At 38.5% G+C, this 25,049-nt stretch overlaps 1 protein-coding gene across 4 annotated transcripts in view; it reads right to left on the reverse strand.

Moving 5' to 3' along the window:
* Window positions 1-25,049, reverse strand: part of DCDC2 (doublecortin domain containing 2) — a 156,657-nt gene that overhangs the window by 94,422 nt on the left and 37,186 nt on the right. For all 4 annotated transcript variants that reach the window (XR_001151390.2, XM_012753628.2, XM_012753625.2 and 1 more), the window contains exons 4-7: window positions 15,362-15,438; window positions 15,108-15,239; window positions 10,532-10,678; window positions 8,760-8,814 (exon numbers count right to left, since the gene is read on the reverse strand). Coding sequence is in view for 3 of the 4 variants with exons in the window: in XM_012753628.2 (XP_012609082.1) it covers window positions 8,760-8,814; window positions 10,532-10,678; window positions 15,108-15,239; window positions 15,362-15,438 (411 nt within the window). In the remaining variant the exon portion in view is untranslated. The remainder of the gene's footprint in view (window positions 1-8,759; window positions 8,815-10,531; window positions 10,679-15,107; window positions 15,240-15,361; window positions 15,439-25,049) is intronic.

The following is a 25,049-nucleotide window of genomic DNA, read 5'->3' on the forward strand; positions in this document are numbered from 1 at the left end:
AAAATCCCTGGCTCATTACTGCTCTGCCACTAACCATCCATGGGAACATAGGCTAACTCCTAATTTCTTTAAGCCTCAGTTTCCTCATCATTTGAATGGGATCAATGCACCTGCCTTTAGGTCTACCATGAGGATGAAATGGGAAAGTGTGTAACATGACTAATACAGTGCCTGACATAGAGTGTTTGCTTAATAAGTATCAGACTGCTTTCTCCAGGAGTGAGTTAATATCTTTTTCTTAAAAACTGTATCAAACTTACACCATACTGGATGTAATCTTTATGCAACATCTGTACTATGCTAGTGTCTGAAAATAACAGTAGTAATATTAAACAAACAAATCTGCCTAGAAAACTATTATAACTGTTCATTTTAAACATTTACATATTCAGTCATCCGGAAGCATCTAAATGGTTTTAGCCATCACCCAATTAGGAATAAAAAGATTCACAGCCTTACAAATGAAGTTATTTATGCTATTTTGTCATAGCCTACAAGAAAATGAATTATGCATAGATTTATTAACAGTATGAAAACTTGTCCAAATCTATAACACTTTTTGTGTAATTTAATTTCCTATTCCAACTGCAATTTAAACATACAGTACCCATTTAATTATTGCAGTAACTGCAACCAGAGGTCTTTTTCTTTTCTTTTCTCCACTGATTCTTTCTTAAGAATCTTAAGTTCTGCCATACACTGTCTGGCAAAGGAAATTGATATGATTATAGTGGAGATTCCAAAAACATCAGCCAAGTCTCATGTTCCAGTTTATTTTCAATGGAGTTTTTTCACCCCACAATTTTAAAATTGTAAAAGCTTTGGATGAAAGGAACAACCCTTCACAAGCAGTTAGCAAGCCTACTAGAATGTTCAGAGATGCTGCTGAACTTGCAAGGACTAGAATGAAACCAAATGAATGAGAAACTCTAGAGTTCAGCAAGATCATTTTTTCCAGCTCTCTGGGAAAAGTATTACTCACAAAAGGGGTATAACAAGAGGGAAGCATAAGTCCCGCTCTAGAGTGCCTGTGGATTAATGTAATTTTAAAAATCACCTTTCTTGTTGAATATACAGGAAAGTTTTGATGTATCACATTTCTAACAAGGGTACTGACACTCACTCATGCATTCAATTACCAAGTAATAACTAATCTTCAGGCAGTTTGTGGATAAAAACTAAACTGAGAGGGGAAAAAATAATTGCTTTGTAATTAGATAATTGAAAATAGGTGGGTGTGGTGGCTTACACCTGTAACCTCAGCATTGTGGGAGGCCAATGTGGGAGGATTGCTTGAAGCCAAGAGTTCAAGACCAGCCTGAGTAATACAGTGAGGCCCCTATCTCTCCAAAAAAGAAAAGAAAAGAAAAATTAGCCAGGCATAGTGGTGTGCACTTATAGTCCCAGCTATTCGGGAGGCTGAGGCAGGAGGATTGCTTGAGCCCAGGAGTTTGAGGTTGCAGTGAGCTATGCACCCCAGCCTGGGCAATGGAGCAAGACCCTGTCTCAAAAAAAAAAAAAAAAAAAAAAAAGAAATTAATTTACATGTTTTTCTTTTTAAAAAAGAAAGGTTGATTCATTTAAAATGTTAATAATATGGAAATATCAAGGCATGGTGGCATGTATCTGTAATCTTGGCTACTCAGGAAGCTGTGGCAGGAGGATTGCTTGAGCCCAAGAGTTTGAGACTTGCCTGGACAACATAGCAAGACCCTGTCTCTTAAAAAATGAAAATAAATTACATGATATAAATTGCATAAAATAGATCATATACTTAAATTAATTTATATACTTGTTTTACATAATTATATAGATTATATATGGTTAGTGACAAAGAGGGAAAGATGAAGGGATAGAGGGATCATCTTTTTTTTTTTTTTTTCCCAAGGCTTCCACATGTGACTTGTAGCTTGAATAAGTGGACAGATAGGCATTGCTATTGGCAGGGCATAGGAGACAGGGGAGTTCTGCCATCTCATACAGCTATGTCAGTAGACAGAACAATAGTATTGAGTACCTTTTATGTGCTATATACACATTGACACAAATATTTACCACAGTTATAGGTAAGTATTATTTTCACCATTTTATACATAAAGAATTAACTTTCTCAAGGTCTGATTTTCCCCACTACACTAAAGCTTTCTAATGCCCAAAGCACTAGAAACATCTATTATTTAGTTTGGTTCCCTGAAACAGACATCCCAGAAGTAGCAAATTATGGCTTTATCTCAAAGTGGAAGGAATCAAGAAGCAGCCTAATAATGTTACAGTTTCTGCAAAGAAACTAGCCCCATGCCTTGCTTCAACCACTGTCCTGCCTCCTGCCTCACATGCATTTCAGCCTCTCTAATAAGAATAGCAAACCTCTGGCTCAAAGAAATCCCTTTAATCACCCCTCACTCTACACCAAGGTCAGGACTTTTTTTTTTAAACAGTTCCCTAAGCTTTTTCCAACAAGAGCTAACCAATTCAGGTTTCTTTCATTACCCCAATAAGCCCATTTCCAACCCCCATGAAAATGTGCCGGAAACATACAGACCACAGAAATATTAAGTTTAAAATAATTTTGTGAGAGCCCTGCCTAACTGAGCGGCCATCACAATGTGTGTATTTCAGCCAAGTACCCATGAGTCGCTTTGAGCACGGGCCAGATGGAGACTCCGCTGACATTTCTCCCATCTGCATATCTGGTGATGGCAAGAGGGAGAAGCCCTTTTACCCATACTGGACTCAGTTTCCACCATGGCAAAATGGAGTTCTGGGAGTATAAAGAATCTATCTTAATATGTTTACAACTTGCTTCACAGTGACTCTGTAATAATTGGACAATCACACAGTTTTTTTCTATCAAGACCTTAGAATTCATAATATTTGATCCTGTAAACTACTAATCATCATATGCATTGGCTGAATAGTTACAAGAACACAAAAGATCATTTAGTCTTTAACTTTCAAATACTTCTCTAATTTTATATCTTTTCCACTAGAGGGCGCTTTGATTCTAAGTAGTGTCACCTGGAAGCTAGAAAACAGCCTTCCACTGATAGGTTTATTTTTTGAGCTCAGTAGAACTTAAGATAACTCACTTGTACCTTGCTTTTGTTTTTAAGGCTAGAATCACAACTTAAAATTATTCTCAACTTGCTAGTGTCTGTGATTCTGCCCACAGTAAGCCTTTATAAGTGGTGGTTTCTGGCACTGTCCTGCTTTGCACAAGCCATTCCCCTGGCTGTCCAGAAAGGGTCTGCTTGTCCCCCGGAGACCCAGGCTACCCACCCTCCCCCAACAGGATGAGGCTCTGCTGCCTCACTTATGCTGCAGCCCGGGCCTTGTGCAGACTGCGGCAGCTTTCTCTCGCCTGTGTTTTGTTTTGTTTTGTTTTTTTAAGTTTTACCAGGCCCCCACCCACGCTCCCTTCTTTGTACAATAGAACAATTCCTAGAAAGCTGTGTGGGGAAAAACAAATTTCTAAAACTCTAGTTCTGTGTCCCCTTTGATTTGCATCACGGGTTCAGGGCCCTTTCTCAGTTGATCAGGCAATAGTTTCGGAAGTTAGAAACTAAGCCCTCCCTATACAGCCCCCTTCACTCTTTCACCCTTTCTCTCTGTGCCGGGCAGCTAATGATCTATAAAATTCATGCATTCTCCAGGGAACCAATTAATTAAAGGAAAGGAGTAAATTCACCCTTTTGTTAAAAATCAATCTTGTGATTTGGATTTACCGGCATAGGATGTAATCTCTGCGCGGCTCACTGCCAGGCATCACACACCCCCTAAGCAGGTGTAGTGAGAACCTGTTAGGCACCAGCCACTGTGCCAGGGCTTATTCTCCTCTGCTCAAAAGTAACCTCCTAACAGAGGCCTCCCCAACTACCCAGCTGAAATAGCACTTCTTCTCACCTTCTCTTCCATATTTGATATATTTTTCTTCAAGCTTATCCCTGATTGCTATCAAATGTACTGTGTATGTGTCTGTCTTTTCCTCTAGAATATAACTTCCGTGCATTTAGTATTTTGGAATACGTGGACCTGGAAGAACCAAAACAGTGCCCAGGACATAATATGCACTCAATAAATAGGTGTTAGATGAATGAACCAATCAACAACAATACACTAGAAGAAGATTATAACAGACACTATCCTCCCTGTGGCCACCTATCCAAATCACCTGCATCACATACCTGGACTCCAGCCATCCCACTGTCTCCTGCTTTTATTCTTGCCCTAACCCAACTCCTCTATACTGCAGCCAGCGTGATCTTTTAAAAATGTAAATCAAACCACATCATTTCCTCCTTATTACCCCCCAGTGGTGCCCCATTGAGAAATAAAATCCAAACTCCCTGTATGACCTGCACAATTGGGCCCTGCCTGCCTCTCCAGTTTCAGCTCCGACCACCCGGGCTTCTTCCTGCCCTCCTCACAGGCCAGGCTCTTTACCAAGGGCTTGCGTGACTTCCTTTCCTCTGCCTCGGATGCTCTTTCCCCTCACCCCGCCAAGCCTCATCCCTGCATGACTGGCTCCTTTACAACATTACAGTCTCAGTTTCAGAGAATTTTATACAAATTTGTGCCCTGCCACATTTTATTTTCCTCACAGCACTCACCACCATCTGACATTATTTGTATATTTGTCTACAATTTGACGGTCTACTTCCATTCTTCCCACCACCACCTGCACACATGCATGAGAACAAAAGCTCCATGAGATCCGGGCCCTTCTCTGTCTATTCACCACACCAGTTCCTGGCACTTGGTAAGTGCTCAAAAAAGACACATCGAATGGATGACTGATTGAGTGGATGAATATAGAGCATTGTGGGAACACTGGGGAAAGAGGGACAAACTCTGCTATTTTATTTTTCTAGGTCTTAACTTGAAAATATGTTTGAGAATTTTGAGTCTCTGCTTAAAGGTGACTTTTCTGTGAGGCCACTCCTGACACACCTACCTAAATTGTTCTCCTTTTATTGTTTCTTGTATTACTCTGTACTTTTCGCTAATTTTTATCATACTTTCTACTTATATATTGATTTGTCTAACCTTCGTTTCCTCAAGTAAACCATGAGCATCAGAGAGTACCATGTCTTTTTGCTTATCGCTGTCTCCCTGGGACTCAGTACCATGCCAGACACGAGGAAAATCCAATCATCTTGATGAATCAGTATTCACAGCACAGATTCTAAAAATCTTCCAAACAAGCGGGCAAGAAAGAAAATTGCATGTGTGTACTAGCACATGCATTTTAAAGCAGGAAACTCATGGCACATTTCTAATGAAAAATTTAGATTTTTTTTCAAATTTCAGAATAGTAAACACAGAATTCCAAAGTTCAGTAACTGTGAGTGCAAACAGTTGAATCATGATCTTGGTTCTGACACTGACCTTCCCTGTGACCTGAGGTCAGTTGTTCAATTATACTGGGTCTCTGTTTAACCAACATCCCTCCAGCTGTAGTGTGAGAATTAACAGGCTAATATGTTCATGGTACACAGGAGAATTTGCTACAAAGTCCTTAGGAAAAACAAGAGAACAACATACAATTTCCAAGCCCTAAATTCATGGCTTTTCTTTAGCTTTACAGTGGCTAAAATGTATTTTTCATCTGCTGAAATATTCTGCCCTCCCCCTCCCTACACCTGTGAAGGTGGGTTGTCTCAAGCCTGGGGCCCCCGTGGTTCTCACTGCACCGTCTCCCCCACGGCTACCTCTCACCTGTTCTCTCACTCGATGGCACCATGAGGCCTGCTCCATGCAGGCTGTGCTCGGGGCTAGGAACACCACAGTGGCGCTACCTCTACTCCTTGACTAAGACGGTTACATGGATGGTCACATCTACAACTTCGGCCCTGATGTCTTCGTCAGGCCTCAGTGTTGCCATTTACAACTGCTTGATGCACAGTTTCAACTAGATTTCCTAATAACACCTCCAACGTAACATGTGCGAAATCAAGCAGTTCATTATTTCCTCTGACTGCCCTCTTCTTGGCCATAGGACTACTATTTTCTCAGGCATACTTGCACTTATCTTTGGCTCCAACATCTCCGTTAACCCCATGTACCCAATCACCAAGCAAGTTATTTGTTTCTTCGTGAACAACAATCACTGCCTGCCACCTCCGTAGTGCAGGCTCTTACCACTTTAGACGAAGCCGTTAGCAACTGCTTCCTAACCGACAACGTATCCGTGGCCTATCACTGTGTTAAGTCTTTCTCCACATAAAAGATCTGCCACTCCTGAAGTGGACTGGGATGGACATTCTCACTTTTCAGCAGCCACCACCGGCTGCCCTCTGCTCAAGGATAAAGACTAGACTTTTCATTCTGGTGCTTAAGGTCATATAAAAACTGCTGCCACCTACCATTTCAGGCACATCACCCTCCACACTACGATGGACCATTTCTAATGAATGGACTGTCTGTTCCAGGAAGCCCGAGGGATTCACTGTCCCTGGGGGTCAGGTGCAGGAGCTCCACACAGGCCACACAGGCCAAGGAGGCTTGGTCCCTCCCCTGCCAATTGCTCGATGGAGCCTTTGGACATGTTTCTTCTACTCTTTGTACTTCGTGTTCCTCATTTCCTTTTTAAACGCAGATCACAAAGCTACCTGCCTTGAGGGGTAAGGATTAAATAGACCTTTCCCATAAAGAGCTTGGCACGGCATTGAGCCTCCAGTGTTCACTAAGTATCAACCAGCGCAATTATTTCTCCACATGCCCATGTCTGCTCCCTTCCTCACCGTCCCTTTGATCTGAAATCCCTTTCCCTTTATCCACCTTTACTAGAATCCTAGAGAGTTTCCAAAGGCATGGCTCAAATTCAACTTCCCTGTGAACTCCTGCCACTGCACATTGATTCCTTAGCACTCTCTCTGACGTTTACTAATCCTACCACAGGTTTGGGTTTAGCTTTAGCTTGTTTGTTACCTGTTCAAGCTATCTTCTTGATTTCAGTTAGACTGTAAGTTGCTTGAGGGCAACAGCTCTGTCAAAAATAGTACCATGTTTCGCTGAAAATAAGACAGGGTCTTATATTTATTTTTCCTCAAGACACCTTAGGGCTTATTTTCAGGGGATGTGTTATTTTTTTTAAGTACAGTACAACAATCTACATTTATTCAAATATAGTTAAGTCATCTTCTTCTGGAACATCATCGTAACTCTCCAAACCCCGAATTCCATCCAGAATTTCTTGCGATTCTATTTCCTTTAGAACCATAGGCCCCAATCTCTCATGTCGAGCAATAGAGCTCTCATGGGGCAGGTGAGAAGGGCTGCTCGTCTTCTTTACCACTCCGAGACAAAATGCATGGGTTGTGCAGAAACACTGCGAAGCAATGCCCATCACTAGGTCTTATTTTCGGGGTAGGCCTTATATTGCGCAAATGCTTAGAAATCCCGCTAGGACTTATTTCATGGGTAGGTCTTATTTTCAAGGAAACACGGTACTAGAGTCTAAGCAAATCAGTGGTTAATAAATGTCTGTTTGTTATGCTGAATTCAATACTACTCATTCACACAAAATTACTTTTCTTTTGTCCAAGAATTTCACATGATATAACAAAAAAAAAAGTGAGAGGAGGGAGATCAAAATCATTATGAGACAGTATCCTTGCCCAGCAATCACTTATTTTACAAAACAACAAAATAAGAATGTCATTTAGTTAGTTCAGGGTGTGAGTGGGGGACGTTCTGATCATAACTTGACAGGCAATCCAATTGAAAGAAAGAGAAGTCTCAGCCAGAAAGACTTGCCAAGCAATACTCCAGCATGACATGAAACTCATCCCCATAATGAAGTACAAACTAAATACACAAGTAGGTTAAGAAATTACCATGGCCAGCCACAGTGGCTCACGTCTGTAATCCTAGCACTCTGGGAAGCCAAGGCAGGAGGATCGCTTGAGCTCAGGGGTTCCAGAACAGCCTGAGCAAGAGCAAGACTCCTACTAAAAATAGAAAACTTAGCCAGGTGTGATGGTGCATATCTATAGTCTCAGCTACCCAGGAGGCTGAGGCAGGAGGATTCGCTTGAGCCCAGGAGTTTGAGGCTACAGTGAGCTATGATGACACCACTGCACTCTAGCTGGGGAGACAGAGCAAGACTCAGTCTCAGAAAAAAGAAAGAAAGAAAGAAATAGCCTATTATTAAATGCTTGCCACAGTTCCCACAGAATAGGCATTTAGTAAACGCTTACTGAATTAACAAATAATGAATGAATAATAGATGGAAATATTCTGATGGGAACTAAATATTTGGAATGGGAGCAATAGCGGGAGCCTCAGCTGGAGAAACCAGTAAAAAAAAAAATAAAAATAGATAAATATTTGGAATGATTCTCAATCTTTTAGAGGAATATAACTGAGGATTACCATTTTCTTACCAAAACTTCCTTTTTAGTTTTTGTCAGAGATAGAAAACAAGACCGGACGGACCATTGATATGACCTGATATAGTGGTTCTTATAAGAACTATATAATACATAAAACTATAGTTTTGTAGCCCCAGTTTTAAAGGTGATACAAATTATATCAGGTGTCCATACAAGGAAAAATATTTTGAAGTCTAGTTTCTAAAAATGTTAGCTGTCTTTTAGTACCTTAATATTAAAGTTCTAATGTTGTTTCACATAATTGCTTATATACCACAAGGCAGCTAAGGTTTGTGTCTTTGAACTTAATTGAAACCCAAAGGACAGTCTCTCTGTATCAGATAAAAATATAGAACATTAATGAGGAAAGTATCTGATACTTACACTCCCTTTAGACTTTCTGGATCCTACAATAGGAGGTAGTGAAGAAGCCTTCTGACTGTGGAAATAAATTGTCATTTAGAAATTTGAACAAGACTTACAAATAACATATAATGCAAAATAATTATCATCCAAACTTGTCATCTCAGCCTAGAAGTCACCTATTTACTGACATCTGTGTTTCACAAAAGGTACCATATACTTTTTCAGTTTCACAAAGACTACCCCACAAAATTTCCAAATTCCATTCCAAAAGATTTTTAATGTTTCCCACTATTTTGATCAATACTTACTTGTAGTACCACTCTAATTTTTATAACATTTTTATTCAAATCCCAAAGTTTCCTATTTGCATTTCAAAAATAATCGTTTCCCAATCTGAGTAATGATTTTGCCAGATTGAGTTAAAAACAATACATTTCCATGGTTTTCATTATGTCTACCTCTGATAGGAAAGCAGAATGGTAAAACAGTGACATTCACATTCAGGAAGTTTTTAAACCAGTCATTATCACCAAAGAATAAAAAATTCTTTTAGACCATCAGAATAAATTGTTTCACAGATGTCTGCATTTTTAGGGAAAGATTTGTTTTGAAACTCAACAGTACCTCTCCAAAAATAGGAGGACACATAATACATATAAAGGTAAATTTTGCTAATATATACGAGAAAAGCCAACATGAATTACAGTTTTCTTATTACTATAAAGTACACACTGTAGCTCACAGCAGGTTAATGCAGTATTGCTTAGCAGAGATTGCTAAAGGATTTGATTTCATGGATGGGTAAGGATGTTTAGCAGTAAGTCAGCTGGCAAATAATTCTAAAGTGCTAGAAAGCCACGTGCTCTTGCAGAGTTCAAACACCACCCCTGAAATTCCATTTCATCTATTACTCATTTAGAAACTCTCCGCCAGCCTCTCCATCTGAGCTACACGAATTATGAATTAATGAACAACACATTGGTGGCATTCTGCTTTAACTCTGCAGAGGACAACCACAAAAAGTCAGTTTCCAACAGCAAAGTGGTTGCAGAATCTCTGTGAAAAGCAACAGAGATGGCTCCACAGGCACCATGAGCAAGGCGAGAGGTCCTGCTTCTGGGCCAGAGCTCTTCGTGACTGTATCTGCAGTGCCTCCTCTTCACTGAAATAAAGCATCGTGAGCAAATACATGGCGCTTCATAGGGAAAAACTGCTCACGGTGCACTCTGTGTAATTAACAGTATAATCCTTAAAATCTTGCATGTAATAACTGTACACCCAGCCTCTCTACTTATTTGCATAAGTGCAATTATATTGTTTTTCTATTTTACAGTTATTATTAAAAGGACTATTAAATATTACAGTTTTTTTTTAACACCCTTGGATATTTCTCTCCAAACCAACTGAAAAATTATTTGCTCTAGCAATTGTTAAGACACTAAAACTTCTAATAATATTTGCTACACAAAAGCTCATTGTCCTGTATCTTCTTCACAAGAATACATCTTTGTATTTACCATTAAGTTTGGCGCATGGTAAAAAAAAAAAAAAAAAAAAATACTATGTAGTCTTTCATAAATTCCCCAAAATTATATTTTTGTTCAATAGCTCCCAATCTCCTAAAATGGCAATAAAAACAAAGATCAATACACATCATATGTGCTTTCCATTCTCAGTAATAAACAAGATAATCAATCACATAAAATATCATGGTGGTCAGTGAAAGACCCAACGGGATTTTAAGTGATAACTGAAGCATGAGAAGTGAGTAAATAAGGATGAAGACTTACCCAAAAGGCCTTCTCATTGTTGACTTGTCAAAAAGTAATTCACTATATGGCAATTTCTTAAACCTATCTCTGCCGACAGCCACGTAAAACTGCCCGTTCTCCAACTCTGCTGCACTCTCAACAAGTTTTCCTTCTAAAGTATAAAGCCTGTGAAAATATGAATGCCAACGTATTTTAACAATTAGAAGTTTAACAAGCATTTAAAGAACGGCTTAAAACTACAAAGTAAATACAAACAGTCTGTTCTTAATTTGGCTCATTTGCTACTATTCTCATTTGTTGAATTATAAATGCCTCAAAGTTATTAGATTCCACTAAATGCCACTGTCATATGGGAGATACTCTGACTATCTAGCTGTACAGGGTTTCCTCTCAATGGGCCTGATGATATATAGCATAAAGATCCCCTGTTGCTGCCACGTTAAGATTTTAGAGGGGAAAAAGTAACTACGCAGAATATGGCTCTTTAAATGAACCTCAGCTTCCACTAAAGATTGATTCTACTATTTATATTTTGCTAGTACTTTTTGTTTGTTTTACTTCAATAGAATTAGGGTATACAAGTGGAATTCCATTACATGTATACATTGTACAGTGGTGAAGTCTGGATGTGAGTACTTTTTAAATTTATTTTCTCAGTGTATTTGTCAGGCTGACGAGCTTCTGACCACACTCTGTGTAAGAACAACCCTCAGCCAAAGTAGTACACCCCAACACACACAGAACTGGGTCAGGAAAAAATGGGGTGAGAGGGCAGGAGGTAAAAGAACCCATTGCCAGCGTTAATGATGCAGAACTGCATAGCATTCATGCTTCTGTCTTTTTTTTTTTTTTTTTTTTTTTTTTTGCCGTCTCTCCTAAGCAAGAGAGTGAACATTATATCTTCCCAGAATCGAGGGGTTTCACAAGAACCTTCCTTTACTGTAAAACTGCTGCCACAAACTACAATTAATATGTTACTCATTAAAGAACAGTGATGATTTTGCTAGATGATTTAAAGTGTCCACAGAAATTTTTTTTAAAGAACAAGGAAAAAACAAGACTATTAGAAAATCAAACCAGAAAGTGCATATTTTTGAAGGTTAGAAACAAGAGTCAGTAACTAGAAGGATTTCAAGATCATCAAAAAAAAATTTTTTTTCTTAGTCTTCTTATTATATAAAGGTTAGTTACATTTGCAAAGGCAAAGAAAAATAAAATATCCGTTGACCTGTGGGCTTGTTTACTGATTATGTAAATGGCCATATCATATTGAGCCATGAAGTACAATGAAAATAGCCACCACAATTCCTGAAATGTATTTGTTTTTAGTTAGAATACAGTTACTAAAGTCTCTTTCTTTATAACATTGTACCTCTACAAGTCTAAATATCAACACTTACTCCAGATTTCTGGTTTTTTCTGCCTTGATCTATACCAGGGTTTCTGAACAGTGGCACGATTGATATTTTAGACCAGGTAATTCCTTGTTGGAGAGGTGGGGAGGCTGCCCTGCACACTGTAAGATGTTTAGCAGCACCCTTGGCCTCTACCCACTACATGGTAGTAATGGCCACCACCCCCATCCCCAGTTGTGACTACCAAAAATGGCTCCAGACTGCCAAATGTCCCCAAGGGGCAAAATCACACCTGGTTGAGAACCACTGGCCTAGACTCAAACATTATTCTTTCATTTTCTTTCAAAATAGTTAGATCTGAATCAGGAGTTAACTTTTATAGCTAGGAATTAAAAGGCAGCACAGCTGGACTCTAGAAACAGCCAGGATTTGACTAGTTTCCTCTGCAGGTAGATAAAGGCTACTGAATAAATTCTAACCCATGATTGTAGCCTCTTTTAATACAACTCTTGTTGATCTACTTTCTTCTTTTGCTACAAATACAGGAAACACAGACAGAGAGTCAACTACATTTTTATGGGATTTTTTTTATATGTAAATATCCTGATGCATAGGAAGGGTCCAAACATAAGACTTACTAATAATGTTCTGCTAAGTGGGCATGTCCCATGTGAGCAGCAACCAAAACTCACTCATATCTGGCATTACCTTGAGAATCAAGTTTCTGTAAGTATTCAAGTGTTTGGGTGACATAACCAAATTTTCATTTCATTTTCATTTTTTCCAAACTTCATTATATTTGTATTTGCATATATTTATTTCCATGTGTGAATTTATTCACATTAATATATGTATAAATAGGTATATCTGGGCATAAAATTATCTGTGTATATATCTTTGTGTGCTTTATATTATTTATTTGGTGACTTTACATTTATGCATAGGTCAAAAGTCAAAGCTATACATCTAAAAAAAATTATATAATAATTCAAATCTGACTTCACTTCTGACACCAAATTAAAATCCAGAAAAATCAAAGGGTTAAACAAAATAAAAAAGTACGAAGTAAAAACATGGGAGAATATTTTTATAATCTTGGATTGAGGAAGATCTAAGCTACCCATAAAAATGATCATAAAGAAAGATTGAAAATGTGCATCAAAATTCAAGAGTTTTGTATGTAAAGAAAATGCAAACTGGAAACATACTTAAAACATCAGAAAAGGTAATTTCCCCAATATGTAAAAAGTGCCTATAAATCAATAAGACAAATGTACAAAAACCATGACAGATAGCTCATATATAATGAAATATAAATCTCTGGCATTTATTTAGGGAGTAGCTAAGTAGTTAAGAGCATAAACTGTGGAGCCAGACTGTCTCCTAGGCTTGAGTCCCAGCCCTGCCACTCAGAATCTGCATAACCTCTGGGCAAGTAACTTTCCCCTCTGTGTGTCACACATCATGTCTATTAAAAGAGAATAATAACACTACTTACCTCATAGGGGCCCTGAGTGAATTAAGTTAAAACTATAAAGCACTCAGAATAATGACTGGCACATAAGACATAATCAACAGATGTTGTATATCAAATAAATAAAAAATCAAGAAACGATGAAATACTATTTTTATTTAACATGAATGAAAAGACAAAAGGTCCTGTTAGCTTTACAATATAGATAAAAGTGTGGAAAACAGACCCTCTCGTGAACTTTTGGTAAGAATTTAAATTAGTATAAATTCTTTGGAAGAGAAGTGGCAATATCTATCAAAATTTTAAATGTATTTGCCACTTAACACAGCAATTCAACTTCTAGACTTTAGTCCCCTGATAAACTCTGCTTATACACAAAGACATATGCATGTGATTGCAAAAGATGGGAAATGATCTAAATGTCCATCAAAAGGAGACTATTAAAATAAATTGGGGTATACTCATAAAATGGAATGCTTTATAGTCATTAAAAATAATAAAATAGACTTATTTGTGCTGGCAAGAATAATCTCTAATATTTGTTACAGGAAAAAAGCAAGGGGTATGTGTGCATATTTATTTATTTATACATGTGTATGTGTTCCCATTTATGTTTTTTAAAAAATAAAAGATATATGATATGTGCTTGCATATGCACAGAATATTTCTGGAATGATGCAGGAAAGGGATGGGGTTGCCTAAGGTGGGAGAAATACTTTTTATTTATACCATATTTGGATTTTTTTGCCACATGTAAAGTATTACTTTCAATTAATATACCTAATTGTATTTAAAATCTCAATGGCCATGAAACTATATTAATATATGTAAATATATATACATTAATCTGTACATACATTAAACTGAAAGACATAATAGTCAATCATTTGATAACTTATTTTATCATGTGTGTTTATACATATATGAAACATAAGAACTTGAAAGGAAGAGTGTATTCTACCAGTGCAGTGTATCAGAGAGACTGGGGTAAAGGTAGGTCTCTAGCAGAAAACTCTTGATTGGATTTGAAATATTCATGTGTGTGTGTGTGTGTGTGTATACATGTGTGTATATATGTATATATATATGTATACACACACACATACACACTCTTAATATGTCATACACATGTATATTTATAACTTTCCCACCTAAAGTAAAATAAATAAGTCAGCTTCTATCAAGGGATAAATTTCATAGGCATCACATTTTAATGCCATTATTTCAATCTTCACTTGAGTTAGAACTAAAAATACGCTTTTGATTTCTTACATTTAGACAACGCTACTAAATTTTCCTCTCTAACCAGCCTCATCCTTAAACCCACTAAACACTTCCTGGTATCTGATTTTTTTACCCTAGGCAAATAGTTTGGACAATCAAATAATCATAAATATCTCCTGGGGGGGAAAGACAATTCATTAATAGGCTGACTCACTCAAAAAAAGTCCTTCTCAACTAAAGCCCTGTTGATGCTTGCCTATTTAAACCAGAATAATAAAAATAGTTAATATTTGCTGATGTGTTACTGTGTGCCAATGACTGTTTTAAGCTCTTTATGTCGATTACCCCGTTCCTTAAAACAATCCTATGAGGTAAGTAATATTACACAGCCATTCTACAGATAAAGAAACGGAGGCACACCCTTAAAGCCTAAGTAGTGAGCCAAAATTCAAATGTAGAGACCAGTGACTCCGGAGCCACCAAGGAATGTCTCCAACAATTCCAGAACCCACTCTCTTGCAGGAAGCTCGCCTTGCCATACCTGTGGACAGCCCCGCTCCTCAGAGTTATTTTTTCCGTGACCATCTGCAGTACATGATCCCACTGAGTCAAGGCTTTTCTAGGGATGAGGAGGCGAGAAGCTGGGTTTATGAGGTCTCCATTTGCAATCAAGCTGGAAAAGAAGGAGCCAAACCATTTGAAACTGTTATGCCTTTAAAACTACACTACAAATGCCACACGCAGAGGAAACCATCAAGCCAATTTTAACTTGAAATGTAAAAGGGTCCAACTTACAAGATAGTGCAGGGTTCCTGAAGCGGTTTTCTAAAGCGAGCTGACACATTGATCTTGCTGTGGATTACTGGTTTCACCTTTAAAAGCAAAGAAAAAATATATATATAAACCACTAAGCTTATATTAGCTTTTCTTTCCCTATGAGGAAAATCTACAGGTTTCTAGGGAACAAGCTGAGACTGGCTGTGCCTTTGTAAAAACCCTTGCTTTTTTCCCACTTGTATAAACACTCTGAGTTCACCTTCTATCAATATTACATGCCCGTAACAAAGCTCCCAAGAAAAGAAAAATTCTCCTTAAGCCCTAGGCATACTGCTCATGATCTGTATCCAAAACAGAAAATGTGGACCTTTGTAAAAATGTTAAGGCAATTTTTAAACAAGTGCTTCTGAAAAACAGCAATAAAATAATCCTATAAAATCCTGAGGTCTAAAGTGCCCTAGCCCGAGGCTCAGCGCACTGTGCTTGTCATCTCTCCTTTTCCATTCTCATTGCACCTGCTTTCTGATCCCATGACCCCCGCCAGGTGCCTGACCCCACCCTATCCTCTTAAGACTGACCTTGTCCACTTTTTCGGGGCCTCACTTTCTCCCTGTCCGTCAGGCACACTCACGCCAGCACCCTCGATTTCTGCAGCCCTTGTATCTGGTAGGTCTGATCCCCTTCTCTCTCCTTCCCTTTCCAGGGTCCAGGCTGTTGTGAGAACCACACACAGCCCCTTGGGGAGCCTTCGCCTAAGACTGGATTTCAGCATCGAGTGGCCCTCAGTACTGCTCAGCCAGCCCCCCACTCCCTGCAAATCAATTCTTTTTTCCATTTCCTACAATGGATGGTCCAAGTCCTTGCCTCTCATGCTGAGCACTAAAGTCCCACTCCGGTCACACACACACACTCTCAGCAGATCATTTCTTCGGTGTCCAGACCTCAAGAAAATAAAAGCCAACAGGCACGAAGCCCCTCAACCTTCCTCCCATCCACAACCTACCTCATCTGCATCTTCACCACTTCTCCTGTCTCAGGTCTGTATCCCTTTACAAAGCTAATCCCCCATAGTGACCTTGTCCCCTGCCATCTCTACTTGTTCCATTCATTCTAAGACCCTCCACCCTCCATCTGCTGTCTTCAATTTCTCCCTTGACCCGTGGCCCTCTCGAGTACATCTTCCCCCATCCCTCTCTTTATTATTCATATTCCCACTTCCTCCAGCTCTATTCTCTCTTCAGTCTCCTGCCACCTGGTTTCCACCTTCCAGCACTGGAAGATAAAGCCCAACTCTTTAGACAGGCTGGCAAGAACCCCAAGAGCCAAGCACTGCTGTCTTGGTGCCCTCATCTTCCAACACTCCTTCCGCCCGCCCAGACCCCGGCAGTGCACTGTCTGCTGTGAGACCTGCTACTCTCGCCATTCCCAAACACCCTCCTGCACCCACTCCTTGCCTTTGCTCACCATGCCCCTCTGCCTAAAAGGCCCTCCCTACTTCTCTACCTGCCAGAATCCCACCTGCTCTTCAAGGCCCAGTTATCAGCAATCCTTCCCTGCTCATTCTTTCTTGAGCTTTCTGTCTCAAACTGCTACTGCCACTATAATACTGATGACAGCACTTTGGTTTTTAGAGTTTTCCCTTCCGTGATTTGAAAGGAAAATGTGTAAGTAAAAGGAACTGATTTAAAAAAAAAAAAAAAGCTAACATTTATTGAACTATATTTCATGTCAGGCACTGTACTAAGTAATTTACATGCTTTGTGTATCTTTTAATCATCAAAACAATGCCCTAAAGTATCATTACTATAGCCCCGTTCTACATGACGAAACTGGAGCTTAATTAATTAATTTGCCTAAAATCATAAATAATAAGGGGCAGAGTTTTTAGTGAACCTACATCAATTAACCTCTAACTATTTGCTATGCACTCTGCTGGTAATTTTAGAAATCAAATATTAGTCCTAAATCATGTATGGAACTCTCTCCTCTGTAGAATTATACCATCTTTGAGAGAAACAAGAAGACAGAATTTTTCTGTGGATCTCCAGTACCTAAAACAGTGCTTGGCAATGCCTGCTAGTTGCACAATAAACGCTTATTGAAACTTAAAAGATACTCCAATTTAGAGTAAAATTTATTTATTTATTTGTAATTAATTAATTTTTTTTTTTGAGACAGAGTCTCACTCTGTCACCCTGGCTAGAGTGCAGTGGTGTCATGGTAGCTCATAGCAAGCGATCCTCTGGCCTCAGCCTCCCAAGTAGCTGGGACTGCAGGCGTGTGCCATGACACCTGGATAATTTTTCTATTTTTTGTAGAGATGGGGTCTTGCTCTTGCTCAGGCTGGTCTCAAACTCCTTAGTTCAAGCAATCCTCTCACCTTGGCCTGCCAGAGTGCTAGGATTACAGGCATGAGCCACCGCACTGGCCTAGAGTAAAATTTTAAAAATTTAATCAAAATAACTTTTACCATTTTAAACCCACAGGTTCTTGATCTTAAACTGACATTTACAGTAATGTGGACATTTTAAAAAATGTTTAACAGGTGATGTGTATACCTGGACAAAATTTAACTGATTAAAAGGGGCATGTAGTAAAAAGGAAGTGTCATTCCACTCCTATTCCGTAACAACCAAGCTGCAACCAGAGTTAGCAATATTCTTCAAAGTTAGTCTCTCTACATATGCATATTATCTTATATAGATATCATATGCATATAATTTTTAAACACAACTGAAAGTCTGCTTCAGCACCTTGCTTTTTTAAAATTTAATAATGTATCCTGGAGATTGCTTCAAATTGGTACTTAGAGTGAGGGTTGCTTCATTTTTTATACCAGCTGTCTATATTCCATTCCAGGAAAAGTGCCATAATTTATTTAACCTGTCCCTAAATGGCCCTTTTGATTGTTTGCCGACGTTTGCTATTGCAAATAATGTCATGATGGATCTCCTTGCAAATACATATTTGCATAAATATGTAAATATACCTGCAGAATAAATTATTAGAATTGGGAATTTGCTGAAACAAAGGGTAAGCAATTTTTTTAGTTTAACAGAATTTATTGTGAGCTTATTCTTGATCAATCCCAAGAGTCTCTGGATTTATTTAGTTCATAGTATAGCATAAGAAAATAGATTTGATATACAAGGAATGCAGTTTTGAGGCCAGGGCTGTGCTTCACAATGTCCTTGGATGACTGCAAATCCCTCTTGCAGCATGCTTTGCTTACTCTTAAGTCTTGGAATGATTTGACTGCAAATGAGTTTTTGCCCAGGTGAAAGACAGGCCTTTTTTTGATTCTGCACCTCTAATAATAGTTTCTTCCTATCAAAATCCTCCCCACCTCTAAAACACAACTACACTGCCTCCCTGACCACTGGCCTAAAAGCTGCTGCCCACATCTCTGGTTCTCTGTTGCCCGTCCCTGCCTCATTTTGTTTTTTCTCCTAGCATTTATCGCCATCTGACATATTATATATTTTATTTATTTGGTTTTTAATTGCCTGTTCCTGCTGTTACTTTTTAGTTAACTTCTATATCACCTAGCAATGCACTAAGTACATGCTTCACACTCCGATGCTATTGTTACAATGTGTATCTGCCTTACCATACCCACCTCAGTGGTTCAAAAACCTTGTTGAATTGTTGAATTAAAGGTGAAAGTAAATAAGTTATATAAACAAAATAACTTTTACAATCTTTTTGAGTTGTCTAAATTAAGCTATTTTGCTTTAGATCATAGATAGCTATAAACAATATGCAGAAATTCATAAAACATGATTGTTAAAATAATTACATAATTTTATTTTGCATATATATAAGTTGTTGCTTGAATTAAATCAAACCATCTGTTTGAATGATAGTTGTTTTCTTCATTCAGCAAAGCAAAAATATTCCCCCAATGTTCATGGTTAATCATGAATTGAAGACTAATCTTAAATATATATTTCTTTAAGTTACTGTAATTAAAAAAACTAAATTATTATTTTCAGATATACTAGTAAAATAATCTGAAAAACTACTTGAAGTATTAAAATATACCTGAATTGTAAAAAAAAAAAAAAAGTAAGACCATTATATAAAATGATTAGCACTTTTAAAAATATATATATCTGGTTTCATTTAAAATCCATTTTTCTAATTGGCATTTTAAATATTAAATCACACACACACACAAATTAAACCAAATCCACCACATATAAGGAGAGCTTTACCAGAGCCCTAATCAGGGATGAAGCGTTGGTCAATTGGTGGTAATCTAAAGACAATATGGCTTTTGATAATGGAAAATACGATAATAAATTACAATTTATTTTAATTTTATCAATTTTCTTATTAATCCATACACTTGCCCTTGCCCTTTGAAAATAAGCAGTATCTCGAGTACGAGACTAATGTTAAGTATAAGTACACCTAGTCATGAAGGGGTGGACCCCTAGGGACGGAGCGTGAGGCACTCTCACTCAGACTCCGTGTGCCCAGGGATGGGTCTCACGAGGGAGCAGGCTGACCGGCGTTAATTGTGCAATCTGTTAATGAAACCGAATCAAATGAAAAGGTTTTAATGCAAAACTCAAGCTGTCATTTTGGACCCAGCAGAGTTAATGCTCCTGGTTGGCTTTGTCATTTGGTGAGGGAATCACTACCGAGTAACGGTAAGACATGCGGATGCCTGACCTCTTGCCTTGATTCTGTGCTGGGTTCAACACGGTCTTGGAAAATCCAGTTTATTAGGATTTTGAGAAGTAGGTTAGCCTCACGTATTAGAGAGGGGTCATTCTGAAGACAGGCTGAAGACGCTGGCAGAACTCTCATTTCTACCCTCTGAGTGGAGATTAAACAGATAGACAGACAGACAGATAAACTAAATTATTCTTGTATTTCCAAAGTCAAAGGTGGCAAAAGTGACTTAACCATGCTCACCCTGTTAGACTGGGGTAAGCCATGACTCTAGTGCAGTCTTTGGATACAAATCACGTGCTCTTTCCACTATATCTCTCTGTCTCTGATATCTTATTTAGACTGTGTTTATGTCACAGATGCTTAGATAAAAATAAAATGCTTCATGTGAACCTGTAAGTCTAAGAAAGTAGTTTAAGCTCACAAATCCACATGACGCTCAGTAAGTCAATATCACAGCTAGGTCAATATCCAAGTTAAAACCTGCATTAATCTGTCTGCTATGAAATATAAACTCACTGAAATGAAAATTGGTGTTTTAAAAATACATATTTAGAATAACAAGATCAAGGTTGAAAAACTGAGTACCTTGACCCAACGTTTGAAATTCTGAATTCCGACACTGATTGCCTTAAACTCTGTACATTAATCAATTCAATACATTGTATCTAAATTTCTTGACCTGTAAAAATGCTATAATCCTGCTAAACTAGCCCAAAGGGATGCTCCATGAACTAATTAATGAAGTGGCAATATTATTCCCTAGGGTTGTTACACTGAATGCTTTAGAGCAGCAGTCCCCAACCTTTTTGGCTCCAGGGACCAGTTTCATGGAAGACAATTTTTCCATGGATTGGGGGTGGAAGGATGTGGTTTCTGGATGATTCAAACGCATTACATTTACTGAGCAATCAAACCTCTCTGCTGATGATAATCTGTATTTGCAGCCGCTCCCCAGAACTAGCATCACCACCTCAGCTCCACCTCAGATCATCAGGCACTGGATTCTCACAAGGAGTGAGCAACTAGATCCCTCGCATGCGCAGTTTACAGTGGGGTTCATGCTCCTATGAGAATCTAATGCTGCAGCTGATCTGACAGGAGGCGGAGCTTGTGCTGTGATGCCAGCGATGGGGAGGAGCTGTAAATACTGATGAAACTTCGATGGCTCCCCCACCGCTCACCTCCTGCTGTGTGGCCTGGTTTCCTAACAGGACGGGTACTGGTCCACAGCCTGGGGGTTGGGGCCCTCAGCTTTGGAGAAACCATCTGCCTCAAATCTCAGCACTCACTTCTTGAAACCCTGGGCCAAGAAAACCAAACTGAATCTAAGGATGTAGGGAAACAAGGCTGTTATACATCACAAGAGTCTAATGACCACTGACCTCTTATAATAACTGATTACACAATTTAAAAGCTCAATTTTCAACAACGTTTAAAAAATATATCAGATTTTTGTGACTGTTCATGAGATAGATTTATCCGTTGAGGAAAAAGATGTACTGAAGTTACTTACTTGCATAGGCCAACCTAAACGAAGAGCCTTCCATTCTATTTCATTATTGTATGAATTTAAGAAAAAAAAAAGTTCTCAAAATGATTATCTTTGTTGCCACATAAAAAACACAGCACACAGCATCAAAGAGCAAAGTCCTTTACAAAATATTTAATCAATTTTCATCACTTTTTGATAAATGAGAAGGGCCAAACATTTTTAAAAGGCACTAGAGTAAAAAATGATTTAAATAAGAGTCAATAAACCAGACACATTCAAACTATAGATTGTTCTAAAGAGATTTTTTTTGGCTAATCATTCATTTTTTTTCCAATATCACAATTTTTTAAATTGAAGAAAGATTGGCTAAGATGCTGATGAGTAGCAATGGTGCAATCTACCAGATTGAGCGTGACTGTTGTCCACGGTACCTCTCATAACTGACAGTGGAGAGTGCCTCTATCAGAAGATATTTCATGGTGGGAATATTTCCTAAACTTTAAGCAATGAAGTCATTTATCATGGAAATGCTTCAGATGCATGGACTAAAAGGGACATTTGAAAAAGAAAGGCTGTATAACAAGAGTTGAGGACAACAATCAATGTTTTCAAAAGAATAGTGGACTCACTAAAAGATAACTAACTTCTGGTTAGGAAGTAGATTGTTGATACCGTTGCTTTCACCCTAACAATAAAACTAAGGGATACGCTAAATATCATAGTTTTCAGAAACCCATTAAAGAGCTTAAGATGCAAAGAAGTGTAGGTGAACTAAATTCCAGGGAGGAATGAACCCTTTGCAAGTGAGAAGAAATCTGCAGCTGCTTTCCTCCCGAGGGGCATAGAAGGCAGAGGAACAAACCTTCGTAAATAGTCAGCCTGTGTTGGTCAGCAAGACAAAGAAGACCCAGATGTACAGAAAGTCCTTACCACCCACAAAGTCTTCCCCGTGGGGTCTTCTTCAAGTGCACAGAAGTGTAACAAAAGCTAAGAGCAGGGCAAAAGAACAGAGAAAGAAATCCCCCGGTGTGGGAAGCTTCGAGTGGGGCCAGATAACAGAAAGACTCTTCAGTGGTGTAAACAGCTAACGGCTGGACTGAACTGTGGAGACAGATTTCTAAATCTCACCAATATTAACCCCAAGTCCTGTTGGAGAGAGAGCAAGCCCCGATTTTGTTAGCTAGACAGCTAGGGACCTTTGCTTCTTGGGGACAAGGTAGGTGACTACCATACTGGGGGAGGAGGGAACACCCCATGAATCTGTGAATCAGAACTTAGCGTGCAAACCGCAAAAGCGAACTCTGGCCCACAGGCCAATCAGCGTAGGTACAATGGAGTCTGGAAAGTGACTGGAACAATGAGCTTTCTGAGAGGCTCATGGGAGATCCGCATGCGCAGTAAGACTCAGGTCATATACCTCCCAACTGTCCCATCAAAGTGGTTCCATGGTGATGGCTGAGCCACAAGGAGGGTCCAATCCTGACACTATAAAACAAGACCCAGACTATAACCAAGGTCTCTTTTGCTATGACAGGGGGTCCAGTCGTGATCTGTGGTGTGTGTATCTTGCTGTGTAAGCCTGTATCTTGCTCTTGCTCTTGCTTGTGCTCCCCCTCAATAAATTTCACCTCTTGCTTCCCTTGGTGTGTTGGGTCATTCGTCGGCCAAGAGCACAGAATACAGAACTAGACTGCCATACCCGACAATTTCATCCTCTAAGAGTCTGAAACCAGTGGTAAGCTGAAACTAACTAAAGCTACAAACCCAGCCTATATCCAGCTCAACTATGAATCACACTATGAGACAGCCCTGTTCCCTAACAGCCTGACAGAGGAGGGGGGTACTTTGGAAGGGGGGAGCAAATATTATCTACTTTCTATTTCCACAAATTTTACACAAAATTTCATACAAAATGACCAGTATAAAAACAAAAGCTATAAAACATGTAAATAAAGGGAAAAATAGGACCCATTATCAAGGGAAATAAACAAAGTCAAACCCAGAAACGATTGTGGTTGAGATGATTGAGCATATATCATGTCTAGAACTGTGTCAAACACTTTCCATGTGGTACTTGGACTTTTCACAGTATCTTTCTAAGTCAGTTACTTTCAAACAAATTTACAACTGTAAAGCCCATCAGAATTTACAAAATGCTTTCATTTGTATTCACATTTGTTCCTCGAAATAACCTTATGAGTCCGGACTATTCTAATCGTATAGAAGAGAAAAGATGAGCCTCTCCACTTCTCAAGGTCACACAATAAGAAAGAAGCAGTCACATGAATCCACTTCTGGTTTCCAACCCAGGTCTGCTCCTGCTGTGCCTTGCAGCCTGCTGATGCTACTCAAGACAGAAACTGGCCACTAGCAGACACATATTTGTTCCCATTTAAACAAGATCTTTTTTGAATTACATGTAACTGAATATATGCAACTATTTATATACACTGGCACATCTAGATCACTTTTATTCAATGGTCCCAATATCTTCTCAAATACACTCAAGTTTCTCTCCCCTTGGCTACTACCTGTCAAATATTCTTTACATGATTCATATATATATATATATATGAATATATATATAATATATATGTATATTTTCTGAGTACTCTTAAAACTACACGGCTCTAGCAGTGTAATTTGTGTACAACCCCAGTGGAATGAAAATTGAAATGTGTTAACCCCCAAAACTTCTATAAATTCCAGTCTCCAGGCATGGTGGCAAAATCAGGCCAGCCAATGAAATATTTTAGAAAGAATATTTTCATCAGCATTATTAAATAATAACTTTTAAAATTTCAAACCATTCTAAACAGTGAGAACCTAGTTATAGAAGATGTCTCTAATTATAATGAACAAGCTGTTTAGGACATTCCCAGAAGGGTCCAATTAGTTTCTCTGAGCTGATGAAACCACGAATCTCTACCCAGGTCCTCTACTGGTCCCCATGTTTTTGTACCCAGTCCAGGGGCTGATTCCCAGAGGAAGGTTAGGGTTCATCTGTCAAGTATGGATTATCATTTCTTATTCAAAGGGTTATTTTCCTGCCAATAATGAACACCATAGCATCAGTTTGCATGTTTGCTTTTTGAACCATTTTCTAGATGAAAGCCTGCATTCATTGATGCAGGAATACAATTCAAAACAAATTAGCAAACAAACAAATAATACATATGGTTATTTAAAATATAGCAAGGCAAAAGATTTCTTTTTTGCCTAAAAGTGACCCAAAAGATAAGACACCAATCATAAGTAATTCCTTCCTTGGAAAACTCTTAATTGCAAACTTTTATAAATGTTCATGTTGCTTAGTCTTTTCAGCAAAATTTGATCCATCAAATTAATTTCCCAACATATCACAAATTTTTAAGCTACTGACATTCTGGTTTAATTTTCTCTTTACTGCATTCTGTGGGATATTTTAAAAGATCAGATAATCCAAAGCATTCTGAATATACTGAATATATAATGTTAAACCTCAAGTTTATTAACTTCATTCTAAAAATAATTATTTGCATCGAGCAC

This window comes from Microcebus murinus, chromosome 15, assembly GCF_040939455.1.
Source record: "Microcebus murinus isolate Inina chromosome 15, M.murinus_Inina_mat1.0, whole genome shotgun sequence".
Taxonomy (NCBI): Eukaryota; Metazoa; Chordata; class Mammalia; order Primates; family Cheirogaleidae; genus Microcebus; species Microcebus murinus.